Source organism: Labeo rohita, chromosome 2 (genome assembly GCF_022985175.1).
Source record: "Labeo rohita strain BAU-BD-2019 chromosome 2, IGBB_LRoh.1.0, whole genome shotgun sequence".
Taxonomy (NCBI): domain Eukaryota; kingdom Metazoa; phylum Chordata; class Actinopteri; order Cypriniformes; family Cyprinidae; genus Labeo; species Labeo rohita.
This window is the reverse complement of record NC_066870.1, coordinates 32,706,775-32,721,564: the sequence shown is the minus strand read 5'-3', so window position 1 is coordinate 32,721,564 and position 14,790 is coordinate 32,706,775. Positions and strand designations below refer to the sequence as shown.

General features: G+C 30.9%; 1 protein-coding gene across 1 annotated transcript in view; it reads right to left on the bottom strand.

Annotated features, from left to right (window-relative positions):
* Positions 1-14,790, bottom strand: part of LOC127154296 (ephrin type-B receptor 1) — a 287,743-nt gene that overhangs the window by 81,155 nt on the left and 191,798 nt on the right. Inside the window, exon 5 of the mRNA XM_051095736.1 lies at positions 13,076-13,411. Coding sequence (XP_050951693.1) covers positions 13,076-13,411 — 336 coding nt within the window. The remainder of the gene's footprint in view (positions 1-13,075; positions 13,412-14,790) is intronic.

The window sequence follows — 14,790 nt, the reverse complement described above, 5'->3', positions numbered from 1 at the left end:
TCAAATGGCAGAAAGCGACATTCTACATTTAAGTTGATTTTGCTGGTATTAGGAAAGTTGAAGTAATCGCGCCGGCACACACAAACACAAAACATATCAGTTCCAGGCTTCCAGCATTGCTAACTTGACAACGCAGTTGGTACTTTATCAAATTAAAACACAGTAAACCAAACATCAGCGCTCAAGCTGCAATCCCACCCCTGTCCAGTTGGTGGTGAGTGCGCTCCAGTCTGGCAGCAGAGCAGGGGATCCAGAACAAAAACGAAACTGTCATGAATGTTTTCCTATGCATTTGATTACGCACAGAACAGTACACAAAAACTACAACAATCTATGACGCCATATTAAAGAGTGCCAAAACGGTATTTATTGCTTAAATTTCCTACTAAAATGGACAGAATTTGAAATCTGAGACTGTTTCATATCAAAAGTAACACAAAGCCTAGCCTATTGCTATTTATTGGAAAGAAGACACACTACGCACTGTTCATTCATCAACTGAAAACAGCATAGACCTAAAGATTGACTGTGATTTAAGAATCGATATTGGTTAATTAAAATGAGAATCTATTAAAATGGAGAAATTATTATTATTATTATTTTTAGCCAGCGTATTTTGTTTTTAAACACTACGGTGTCGTCTTGTAGGTTCATGATTAAAAGCGAAAAGAAAGAAAGAAAAATAAAGAACAAGTGTTGGCAGTGCCAAAATACGATGATCATGAATAAAAAAAAAAGAAAATGAAACATTGCTGATAGCCTTTGGCTTTTTGTTTGGTGCATCGTGGGAATAAAGTACAGCAGTTATGAAAAAAGTGTCTGAAATGGAATTGCTTGTAAAGTTGGGAGGAACAAGCCATCACACGAAATGACTGCTGACAATCCGCTTTCCTAAAGCAGAGAAAAGGACGTAATTTCGAAATAAATAACAATAAAACCTACAGTACAGGAGGCTGGAAAGCAGCTTTAGTCTCCAAATGGCTAGTGCTTGAAAACAACAAACACTCCCACGCTCTTTCAGCACAAACATTATCAAATGTCCTGTTTTCACAGAGCGCCGGAGAGATTTACAGACGTGCTCGCTTCTCTAAATGGACGTTTACCGTTTCTCTGACCCCAGAGGGCTGGCAGACAGGAGACAATGACTGAAATTAATCATTATGTCTTAGAGAGTTTAGGGAAACAATCAAATTAGACTGAGAGAGAGAGAGAGAACACGATAATCTAAAAGCATCAAAGTTTTCTCAGGTTTATTGGAAATAAGCCTCTACTGTTTACGTACAGAAACCATGATTTAATAATAAGGTACATTTTCATCTCATTAAGCATAAAACTGAGAAAAAAAATGAAACCTTCTTTTAGTGACACAGTGGATCCTGTACTCAATGTTCTCCATAATCCTAGCTCAGAATAACTCAATAGTAAGTTTCTAGGAGAAAGACAAAAATTTCAATGAACAATGACCTGAATTTTAGTATTAAATATTGTATAGCTTTAGAAGCTTTGGAACATAAGGTACAACTCATGTTGGACTAGTTTTATGCCACTTTATTGTTCTTTTACGAGCTTCAAAGCCACTGGTAACCACTTGTTTCCATTGTTTGGAGTGACATTACATTGAGTAGATGATTTATCTACAGAATTACCATTTTTAATCTAAAACGGAAAGTTCAAGCTAAAGGAACAGCGTGTCCTTCATACAGTTTTGTGTCCAGTTGGGGACAGGCTTCGAATACACTTTTAAATCAGCCATATCGATGAGGGAATCACCAGATGCACAGTCCAGCTGCCAGTCTGCGAGTTTAATAACCCTTCAGAGCCACAGTGCCGGCGGACATGGGTTTTTATAGCCTGTACTCTTTGCCCATGATTTTTGTCTTCAATCCCTCTCTTCCTAACACAATATTTTATTACATTTTATTTTATTTAATTTTATTTTATTTCTTTAGCTTTGGACTAAAATATAAATACAAATTACATACCATAATAAAATAAAGTGGGATCCAAAAGTCTGAGAAAACTGAATTAAATGCTTTTGAAAAATCTTATAATATAATATAATATAATATAATATAATATAATATAATATAATATAATAATTATTTTATTTTATTTTATATTTCGTTAGCTTTGAACTAAAATATAAACACAAATTACATACCATAATAAAAATAAAGTGGGATCCAAAAGTCTGAGAAAAATGAATAAAATGTTTTAATTAAGTAAAATATTTTATATACTACAAAATTATATAATATAATATAATATAATATAACATAATATATAATATAATATAATAATATAACATAATATAATATAATAATTTATATATAAATTATAGTACAGAAAATAATAAAAAAGCGTGTTATTTATGTTATTACTATTAAAAATATTTAAATAAATTATAAAATAGAAATTATTAAACAATAATAAAGCAGTATATATATATATATATAGATATATATATATAGATATATTTTTCCTTCCATATATATATTTTCAACGCTCAAGTCTCACTCAGATCAGAGCAACTTGGATTATAAAATAAATAAATAAATCTTTTCAACAGTCGTGATTTATAGATTAAAAAATCCATAACTGCAGTAACAATCCCCCAGTGTACCATACATTTTTAAAACCCACTTTCACAACCCGGTTAATTCATTAGTTTATCTCTCCGTGCAGGAAATGAGAGACTCTACATTCTGTGATACACATTGATTAGCCTGTCATATGTCCTTAGCAATTATTCCTAATTGACACTGACTCCAAATACACATGAAATGTAATATTAAGATGAATGGACAGACTGCAAGATAAGATGGCGCCCAGGCAGTTCAAGCCTTTACCGATGTTCCCAGCAGCCATTTGTGAGTTTTGTGGACACTATGAGGACGCGTTTCCTCACTCTAGCAATGGAAACAAGGACGTTGTGCTTTTGTGTTGCACACAAGCTTTGAAAAGTTGACAAATAGCAACCTACAGACTATATAATGTGCAATAAGTACACCCTCCATGCATCCGAAAGGTCAGTTCCTACTCCCACCCCACCTGTCCTGCCGTATGTGCCCAGACCAATAGCACCGAATGCAGTTTGTAAATGCCAAACACTCGCTGGGTGTTTTCTTCTCCAAACCACTGAACCCATCGAGAAACACAAGGCGCCGCCGGGTGAATAAAGAGCCCAGTTCAGCGCTTGACCTGTTACGCTGAAAATAACCACAGTAGCCGTCACGACCCCGGTGACATTTTCATCGCAATCGCTCAGTGGGGAAATATCGCCTGTTTTTTTTTTCTTGTTGATGAAATATTAGCTGTTTTTTAATACTTTTAAAATAATTCAAAAATAAATATCAACAATGTTTTTTTCTTCTTCTTCCTCATCTCATAATCTCAAATTTTCTATTTTTGAATTTCAATGAGTCTCTCATGCTCACCAAGGCTGCATTTATTTGATAAAAAATACAGAAAAAAAAATCTGTAATTTTGTGAAATATTATTACAGTTTGAAATAACTGTTTTCTATTTTAATATACTTTAAAATATAATTATTCCTGTGATGCAAAGCTGAATTTTCATCAGCCATCACTCGGAAACTGTGATACCTTTTTTAGGATTCTTTAACGAACATAAAGTTAAAAAGAATAGCACATATTTGAAATAGAAATCTTTTCTAACAATTTAAGTCTTAACTATTGCTTTTTTTATCATATTACACATCCTTGCTGAATAAAAATAATAATTTCTTTCAAAAAAAAACTTAGCCCAAACTTTTGAATGATATTGATGATATTGTTACAAAGCGGTTATATTTCCTGTTCTTTTTAACTTTTTATAAAATAATAATTTTAATACTTTATAAACCTAAATAAAGATTCAAGACAAATTTGTTTATCTTTAATAAAAATAAATAAATAAATAAATAAATAAATAAATTTTTACATTGTAATTTTCTCTTTTTGAATTTGTTGTATGCTGTTATAAGGTTTGGGATCAATAAAATTTGGTACTTTTTTTTAAATAAGTCTGTTCTGCTCACCAAGGCTGCATTTACTTGATCAAAAATACAGAAAAAAAAAAACTGTAATATTGAGAGATATTATTACTATTTAAAATAACTGTTTTCTATTTTAATATACTTTAAAATATAGTTTATTTCTGTGATGCAAAGCTGAATTTTCATCAACCATTATTCCAGACAAGAAAGAAAAACATTTTTCCTTTATTTTAATACTTTATAAACCTAGATGAAGATGCAAGACAAATTTATTTTTAACTATAAAAAAACAATTAATTTTTAAATTGCAATATTCTCATTTTGAATTTGTTGGAATCAGTAAAAAAAAAAAAAATATATATATATATATATATATATATATATATATATATATATATATATATATATATATATATATATATATATATATATATATATATATATATTTATTTTTTTTTAAGTAAAATTACTTTTTTTCTCTCTCTCTCCAAGTCTCTAATGCTCACCAAGGCTGCACTTATTTGATCAAAAATCAGAAAAACTGTAATATAGTGAGATATTATTACTATTTAAAATAACTGTTTTCTATTTGAATATACTTTAAAATATAATTTATTTCTGTGATGCAAAGCTGAATTTTCATCAACCATTATTCCAGACATTTCTCCAGTCTTCTGTGACACATGATCCTTCAGAAACTTTCTAATATGTTGATTTATTATCAGCGTTAGAAACAGTTGTGCTGCTTAATGTTTTTTTTTTCTTTCTTTCTTTCTTTTTTTTTTCTGTGATACTGTAAATCTGTGATACTTTTTTCAGGATTTTTAATAAATATAAAGTCAAAAAGAACAGCATATACTTGAAATATAATTTTTCTTCTAACAACACAAGTCTTTATTACTGCTTTTTAATCAATTTAACACATCATATTATTACTTCCTTTCAAAAAAAGAGAAAGAAAAAAAAATGTACTGACCCCAAACGTTTGATCGGCAGTGTATATTGTTACAAAACATTTCTATTTTCTGTTCTTTTTAAAAAATTTTAATACAATATAAATTCAAATTCTATATAAACTTAAATAAGATGCAAGACAAATTTGTTAATTTTTAAGTAAAAAAAAAAAAAAAAAAAAAAAAATATATATATATATATATACACATTTTTACACTTTATTTTTGCATTTATGAATTTGTTATTTCCTTGCTGAAAAAAAAAAATCTCAAAAAAACAAAACAAAAAATTTACTGACAATTTATATTGTTACAAGACACATTTATTTACTTTTAACTGAAATGATCAAAATCAGACTTTTAATTTGTGCTTGTCATAAAATTATGAATAATATATATAATAAAAAAAAGTTATTATTCTACCCATGTGTTAAAATTTAGAGTGTTTTCTGTAAAATGAGACAATTTGTATGAATTTACTCCAATGCTCACTTAAATTCAGGTATGCCTAAATCTATAAAGAATCCAAAATGACCCAGAGCTGAAGAGGTTAAAATAAATGAAATGTTTTAAAAATTGAAGAAAAGAAAATGATGGCCTCTTAATCTTTATTATGTCTCACTGAAGGTAAAGTATGAACACAGCAACCAATAGATGATGTGTTTGAGAAACCTGTTTGAAAACAATGGGCAATGAAATCCCACACTTCACCTTCAAGATTAATTTATTCTTTGTTCTACAAAAAACTTTTGCACAGACTCTCATCACCAAATCTTACAGTTTTCTCCAAAGAGTCCCTAAAATCCACCTGAGATACAGATCTGTTCTACTAAACCACTGAACTGTACTTTTTCAAACCGGCTCTATTGAAAACCTTCTTCAGCAGGCTTTCAAGGATGAAATTAAAACCTGATTGAGCTCTAATTAATTAAGTCTATTTTAAATACCTGTGGTCTCCTTACCTCCCCAAGACTGAGCGTCTGCATTCCTTCTCTTGTTTTCCGTCCCTTTCTACCCCCGATGGGCATTTCCATGAGGTACACGAAGACCACAATTACCGCTTACCTCCGAGACCCCTCCGCACGGGAAGGGCCCATTAACGGCAAAAGGCTCATTACGGTCTCCAAAACGATAACAATGGAGGAGAGCGTGGCTCTTAAGCATCTATCTGTCAAGAGCGCCATTTAACTGTCACACATACACGCCCAGCGGCGGCCATTAGAGCCGCATGTTAATCAGGTCTATTTACCTCGTCGTTCTGCTCTTGTACATTTAGGAGAAGGAGGGAAAACTCGGCAGGTGTCTGATTCCGTGTTATGATCTTTTTGTTTGTTTGCTCCGACTCCCAGTGTCACAAGAGGAACGATTACAAGACACTCTGCTGCAGATCGTGTGCAGTCATGTCTGAACCGCAGCTCAACGACTCAGTTCAGCTGGAAACAAGCATCGCGCTGGAGCACCAATTACGCCAATTAACTCCAATTAGACTGGATCAAAACAAGCAAACTAACAGGTGATCGAGACAGGACTAATCACAGTTTAAGAGGAAATAGTTCAAGTTTCCCTTTGCAAAACAGAGACGCTGAGTACTGAAAAACTCATGAGAAAAAACACCTCACACTGAAGAAATAGTTGCCTGAAAATGAAAAGTCTTTCATCATTTACTTACTTTCATGTAGTTTCAAACCTGTATGATTCACTTAATTCTGTAGAACACAAAACACTGTGCTGGTTGTTTTTCTCAAAGGAACTGCATTGAATGGACACTAAAACAACACAAAACAGATCTTAAAAGTGATTCAAATGACTCATGAAGCCGTGTAATAGCTTTATTAGGGCCCTATGAAATCCGTTTCATTTTTCCCAAATTCCATTCTTTCTGTTTAAATGTTTTCAGATTCCGTTTTAATATGGGTTCTGCTTTAATAATTAAATTACATTTTCTTAGCGCTGTGCAACGATTAGTCACGATTAATTGCATCCAAAATAAAAAAGCTTTTGTTTACATAATATGTGTGTGTGTACTGTGTATATTTATTGTGTATATATAAATACACACACATGCATGACTGTTATGTTTATATATTAAATAAATTTATATATAATATTAATATATTAATTATATGAATTAAAAAAACATATATATATATATATATATAAAAAAATTTTTCGAAATATATACTGTGTGTATTATTAAATACATAATAAATATACACAGCACAAACACATATTATGTAAACAAAATCGTTTATTTTGGATGCGATTAATCGTTCAATTAATTGTTACACAGCACTACACTATATATATATATATATATATATATATATATATATATATATATTTTTTTTTTTTTTAATTTACTGATTGTATTAATATTATTTTTATTTAAAAAAATGATTTATTTATTTTTTTTATTTATTTGTTCATTTTTCAGAAATACTCTGTTGTGCATTTGGATATCATTTTAATTGTTTCATTGCATTTAATAACCTTTTTTTATTTAATGATTGAAAAGAAAAATATTGAAAGAAAATATTATTTATTTATTTATTTATTTATTTTTTATAAATAGTGTGCTGTGTATTTATATTTTTCTGGTACATAAACTCTGGTAAATGCTAAAATTTCCTTTAAAAAAAAATATATATTTTTATTAGTAGGAGTACTATCTTTCATTTTGTACTATGAAAACACTGCAAGCGTCATGCGCGTTTCAGTATGTGTGTAGTAAACGAAACCGCACGTCTGAGCCTGTTCATTCACACAGACATTTTTTATTTATTCCTCCAAAATTGACATTCCGCATTATACAATACATTCTATCTTTATGACTGGATTCCGTGATTCCGTCTGCATACATTATTTACTGAAAATCCTGATTTGTTCAAACTTTGCTACATCTGGGGTGAATTTACTTTTTTTGTAAATAATGAAGGAATGTGAGCTGAATTCATATGAACACAAATCATAAGAACCACTTTTATGATGTTTACGGTGTTTTGAATATTGTTAGAAGGCTTCAAGAGAGTATGAAAGTAAACCACAGAGGAAAGAAAATCTGGAAAGAAAACCATACATTGTTGGAATCACTTTCTTTTCCATCAGAATCCACTTTGAAAAGCTCAAGCATTTAAAGCAGCAGATGGCATAACTGCAATGCATGATAATAATAAAACAAGTTATCGTCCGTTGATATTGATGCTAATACAGTTCTCATTGTAGTTATCGTTATAGTTATTGTTCTTGGTGTGAATGGGCCTTAAGTGATGACAGAATTCGAGTTATACTACTAACAAAAATTTCCTACAAGCTTTCCTATATCATTACAAAGCACAAAAGCAAATCCCAGACCTTATTTAAATGATTTAACTGATCAACAAGTCAACAGCATGTCCCTAGATGAACCCCTTAATCATCAACAAGCCTCTAGACCGTGAAGCATCATGGGAGGAAAACAAAAATATTACAAACACAGACAATATCCCACGTTGTGTTATTTTCAGGCAGCTGAATCTTGGATATCTGTCATTACTTTAAACATAAGAGCAAAAATCAGCCTCAAATCCAAAATGAAGCTTCTAATCTACTGAGAGCAACAGAACAGAGGAGCTATGTTAAGATATAGCTGCTGGCAGGTTTCTACTGCGTTTGGCTTCTAACTGACTGCTTCTGACTCTACGGAGTCTTCACACATCCAAACAAACCCAAACACATTCGCTCGTCTCCTTTCCCTCAAGAGACCGAGGGAGACACTGTTTTTAACGCATGCTATGATAATATCCGTCCTAAATATGCTACGGTCTGCATCGCTATTAATATTGTTCATACTTAGTGATAATTCACCCCAAAAGGAATCAAATACTTTAAAGAGCAAGACTGGACCCCATTTACTTTTGATTGATTGTATGGGAAAATAAATTTAAAAAGCATGTTTTTTCTTAAATGTATACTTATTTTTCTGGATTTTTTGCAGCTAAATACTATAAAGTTGCATTTTTAAATAGAAAAATCTGAGCAAAAAAAGAAGTTTTTATATTTGTATTAAATTGCCATTTTTCAATTTAAAAAATATATTTTTCACTATTGTACAAACTCAACTAAAGACAAAAAATACTTATTTTTTATACCTTATACAAAATTCTTAATATTATTTTGATAAAAGTTTCTTGTCCTGGATCAGTTTCCGTTTAACTGTAGTATGAAGTGATAGTTCACCCAAAAAGTAAACCTTTGGAAGAAATATCTTCTTCAAAATATCAGAAAAGAGATATTTTGAGGGAAAAAACTTTAAATATCAACTTTTTATATATATATATTAAAAACCATAAAAAAATACTACTTTTATAAAAAAAAAAAAAAAAAAAAAAATTATATATATATATATATATATATATTATGAACTATCATTACTTTTTTTTTTTTTTTTAAATCTATATACTTATAATTTAGGCAGCTAAATACTATAAAGTTGCATTTTTATATAGGAAAATCTGTGCATGTTAAAAAAAAGTTTTTATATTTGTGTTAAATTGTAATTTTTCATTGATATAAAAAAGAAAAACGTTTCTTGTCCTGTAACAATTTACATTGAAAGTATAGTATGAAGGGATTGTTCACCCAAAAAAGTAGATATTTTGATCTTTTTTGGAATATCAGAAAAGAGATATTTAGGGGAATTTTTTTCTGGAATTTAGTTAAATAATATAAAGTTGCATTTTTACATAGAAAATTTGTGCATGTTTACCAAAAAAAAAAAGAAAAAAAAAAAAAAGAAAAAGTTTTTATATGTGTGTTAAACTGTTTTATAAATCTATTTTATTAATCTAACTGAAAACAAAAAATATTTATTTTAATATACACCATATAAAAAAATCATATTTTTTATTATATAAAAAAACATATTTTGATAAACGAAAAAAGCTTTTTGTCTTGTATCAGTTTACGTAAGTATAGCATGAAGGGATCGTTCACTGAAAAGGAATTTTGAAGAAAAAAAGATATTATGAAGAAAATATAAAAAAAAGATGTATTTTGAGAAAAAAATAAACTGACTTTCACTGCATTTAAGGGCAAAAGAGAGAGAGGGGGAAATACATATATATATATATATATATATATAAATGCAAATGTAAAAATATATAGATCAAACATCTCTTTTCTATTTCAAAGAAGAGCAAAGTACTTCATTTTTTGGAACCATTTCTTTACAGAAATGCTAAAGCCTGAGTATTAAAAATCTGTCAAACATAAAAATGTATCAAATGCTCAAGTTAAGCACATGAATGAACCTCAAACCGTGTGATTTTTTTTAATGGAGAGTTGTGCTTTTTGAAGCAATCTGATGGACCTGAATAATAGCTAGAGATCTGATTATATTGAGGTATGCTCTTTTGTCTTGCATGTGCTAAAACCACTCAGAAAACTTTAGCAACCACACAGGAAGCGATTCAGCATGAGTGAGTACTATTCCAGTGAAAAGTCTAGTTAAATTTTCACTTGTGTTGTGTAAAAACCAAACGCACAAAGAGAACGAAGCGCTGCCGTACACAGAAACTTAAAATGTTCTCATAGCTGGGACTGAACATTTCCACAGTTTGAGGATGAAAATCTCCCCCACACGCTAAATAATCCAGAAGCGTTGACTTTGATCCGGGAGGGGGCTGCGATGGAGGCCGCTAAACTCTCAGCGCTACAGTTTTGGGTGCCCTCGTTTCAGCGCTGAATGTATTAAGGAATAGTGACACGATCAAGGCTGTTTTTCATACTGGTCCCGCTGATAAAGATGAAAGCGCCGAACCAGACGAATGCGTCCCGGCGAGATCCGCACAAACTTTTAACATACCAACTGCTGTGATGCTTCTGTAGAGCTTTTCAGTGAAAGCAGGAAACTGAGATGACAGGGGAAGTGAAGGAGGTGGAGAAAGATGGAGAAAGATGGGCTGCCCTCAAAAAACTGATAGACGAGCTCTCAAGGAAATGATGAGGACGCATATCTTTTAGCTCGGGTCAAACTAGGTGATGTTTTCAATTTTGACTTCCTGCACAGTCCAGCGAGCAGCTCTAAATGTTGAAACTGAACACTTCGCTCTTAATATCACCCCATCAGTGATATTGAGGCCAAACGGCCACTTGGAGCCTTTTTAACATGAATGAAATGAGAAACTAGATTGGTGAAGGTGATGAAAATGTAATGAAAGTAGAAACATAACTGGTCAAACTGTATATAAGTATCAGCAAGGGGAAAAAACATTCTACTGGCACAATGGTAAAACATACTGTATTGGTTCAAAATAAACTCAATATCTTTGTTTATATAATATACTATAGATAGAATTAAAATAGAACGCATTTAAAATTAAAAATGGAAATAGTCTGCATATATATGTGACCCTGGACCACAAACCAGTCTGAAGTAACACAGGTATATTTGTAGCAATAGTGAAAATGTAAAAAAATAGCAATTTTTTTTTATATCAAAAATTAGGACATTAAGTAAAGATCATGTTCCATGAAGATATTTTGTAATATCAAAATGTAATTTTTGATAAGTAATATCCATTGCTAAGAACTTCATTTGGACAACTTTAGAGTTTCTCATTTCTCATTTCTCATTATTTAGATTTTTTTGCACCCTCAGATTCCAGATTTTCAAATTCGCGTATTTCGCGCCAAATATTGTCCTATCCTAACAAACAAAAATTAAAAATGGAAAGCTTATGTATTCAGTGTTCAGATTTCATATGATGTATAAATTGCAAATTTTTCTGTGGTCTAGGGTCACATAAAAAAAAAAGAAAACTAATATATATATATATCCTTGGCATAAAACAAAAATATAATTTTGACCCATACAATGTTTTTTTGGCTATTGCTACAAACATATCCCAGTGACTTAAGACTGGTTTCTGTGGTCCAGGGTCACACATTATATATATATATATATATATATATAAACACACACACACACACACACATATATATATATATATATATAATTTTTTACATATAAATATACATGCAAAACAAAATGAAAATAATAAAACTGTATAAATTCATAATTTTAGAAACGTAAATCCTTTTGTAGTAAAGAGATTACTACTAATATCATTATTAAGTATTAAGAATACTATGTTAATATATATATATTACTCCACACACACACACGCATATATATGCACAAATAAATTAAATAAAAATAATACAACAGCATAAATGTATAATTTAAGATACTTCAATCTTTTTGTATTAAAGAAATTAATATTAATATTACTGTTAAGTATTACTACTATTGAGTATTACTCAATAGCTTTCTCTCTCTGTGTATATACACACACAAATATATATATATATATATATAAAAGCATAAAAATATTACTATTAAAAAAACAGCATTCATGAATAATTTAGAATAACAGAAGCTGATGCTGGAGGGAACCTTTAACCGTTTTATACTAAAGAAAGATTATTATATTACTATATACTATTAATATATACTATTACTAAAGATTACCATATATATGCAATAACAAATGACTCCTATCACTCTAAACATTTCCTTTTGAATTTTTGATTTTCAAAAAACAAACAGACAGCAAAATCACCTAAACTAGTTAAAAACAAGACCAGTTAAACCAATTAAAAAACAGTCAACAGTTTCTTTTATGCCAAAAATCATTAGGATATTAAGTAAAGATCATGCTCCATGAAGACATTTTTTTAAATTTCCTACCGTACATATTTCAAAATGCTGAGAATTTCATTTGGACAAGGCGATTTTCTCAATATTTAGATTTTTTTGCACCCTCAGATACCAGATTTTCAAATAGTTGTATCTCAAAGTAACAAACACTAAAACCTCCTAAACTGGTTTAAATCAAGACCAGTTAAGCTAATAAAAATACTGCACCAGTCAAGACATTGTATCAAAAATCATTAGGATATCATTGATCTTCAACAATAACTTGACCAGCTTGTACCAGTAACATAGCAGTGATCATTGTAAAACTTGGACTGTAAACTGGTCTAAACTGGTTCTTCATCAGCATCAGCATTGTTATTCTGTTGCTGTATCGACTGCATAAACTGGTTTAATTAAGCATAACCTCATCATAAAGTAATCACTCACCAGCTTGGTTGGTTGTGATGTCTATGGAGACGTGTTGGGCAGGATACGGGCTCTTGTTGGTGACACCGTTGACCGCCTGGATCTCAAAGGTGTAGAGAGTGTGTGCCAGCAGGTTACTGATGAAGACTCTGGATTCGGTCAGTCCCAGCTGCCGGGGTTGAAATTCCACGTTATCGTCGCAATGGGAGCAGGTACGGCGGTCCGTCTGACATTTCTTACAAATGATATTGTACACGACATCGTCACGGCCGCCCGTCTCACGCGGAGAGTGCCACTCCAGAGTCACAGAGGTCTCGTTCACAATGGAGATGACGTTTCTTGGTCCAGAAGGAACACCTGATGAAGACACGTGAAAACACTTTAAGCAAAAGTATGAAAATGATGCTGCTAAAAAAATGATAACAGCAAGGATAACATTTGCATTCGTCTGGGCTCTCCAAATTACATTACTGTAATTACAGTGCTGTAATTACAACTCTTACAATGGCTTTTTATTAAATTACACTTTCTGCACTTGAATAATAGAAAATGACTCTTTTAGACTCATTTTGTTAGCTGAAAAACTAATGCCTTTAGAAGACATATAATTGCATGATATGCTTACCACAGTGAAATAATTAAAGCATGAGAAAATGTATATAAGAATGGGAGCACTTTTCTTTCACGGGTAAATGAAAATCATTTTAGCATTTCCACTCTTCTCTTAAAGGAATAGTTCACCCCGAAATGAACTTTGAATTATAATTTAGTCACTTTCGTGTAATTGCAAACCCATATGACTTTCTGTCCTCCACTGAACACAAAAGGTGAAATTTAAGAGAAGTGAAAAAATGGTCAAAAAAATGGAGACTGAAGCTTTCAAACCTCAAAAAAAAAAAAAGTTGTACAATAGCTTTGTATGACATCTAGATGGAAATTTAAATTACCATTTTTAACTGATTATCTACTGGGATTATGGAACCAGTTAAAGCTGAACTCAAGAACAGAATCAGTTTGATTCGTGAGTGCATGAATCATTTGAATAGAATCAACTGATTCTTTTTTAAAATCTGACTCTACTGATCCACAAACCATCTTTGCTTCTTTCAAACTGCCAAGATTTATGAAAAACTGCTTAAATCTAGTCTGTATGAACCACTTCTGAGTCCACTTCTTTTGTGCTTCATGAAAAAAATTAAGTCATAAAGGTCTGGAATGACATAAAGGTGAGTAAATAATGATTTCTAAAGGATCATGTGAGACTGAAGCCTGGAGTAATGGCTGATGAAAATTCTGCTTTACATCGCAGAAATATAATATATTTAAAAGTATATTAAAACAGAAACCCATTATTTCATATTGTAATAATATTTCACAATATTACTGCTTTTTCAGTATTTTTGATCAAATAAATGCAGACTTGATGAGCGTGAAAGTCTTCTTTAAAACATCAAAAATCTTTTCAACGGCAGTGTGTATAAACTCTTTGATATTAATGTTTCAATTCCCTATTGTATTTAATTACAGCTATTCTTAATTTTTACAGAAGATTTCACTTGTGCTAAAAGTCAGCTGTTGATATGTGAAGTAAGTAAATCTTTTCCATGTGGTTGAAGTTCAAATATATACGTTTTCTACTCGACTCCTAGAAAGTCTTACAGAATGTAGCTGTGTTGTGCGTTTCCTTTTAGCTGCGGTCTCAGTCCCAGAGCGATGTGTAACTGTTTATAATTACC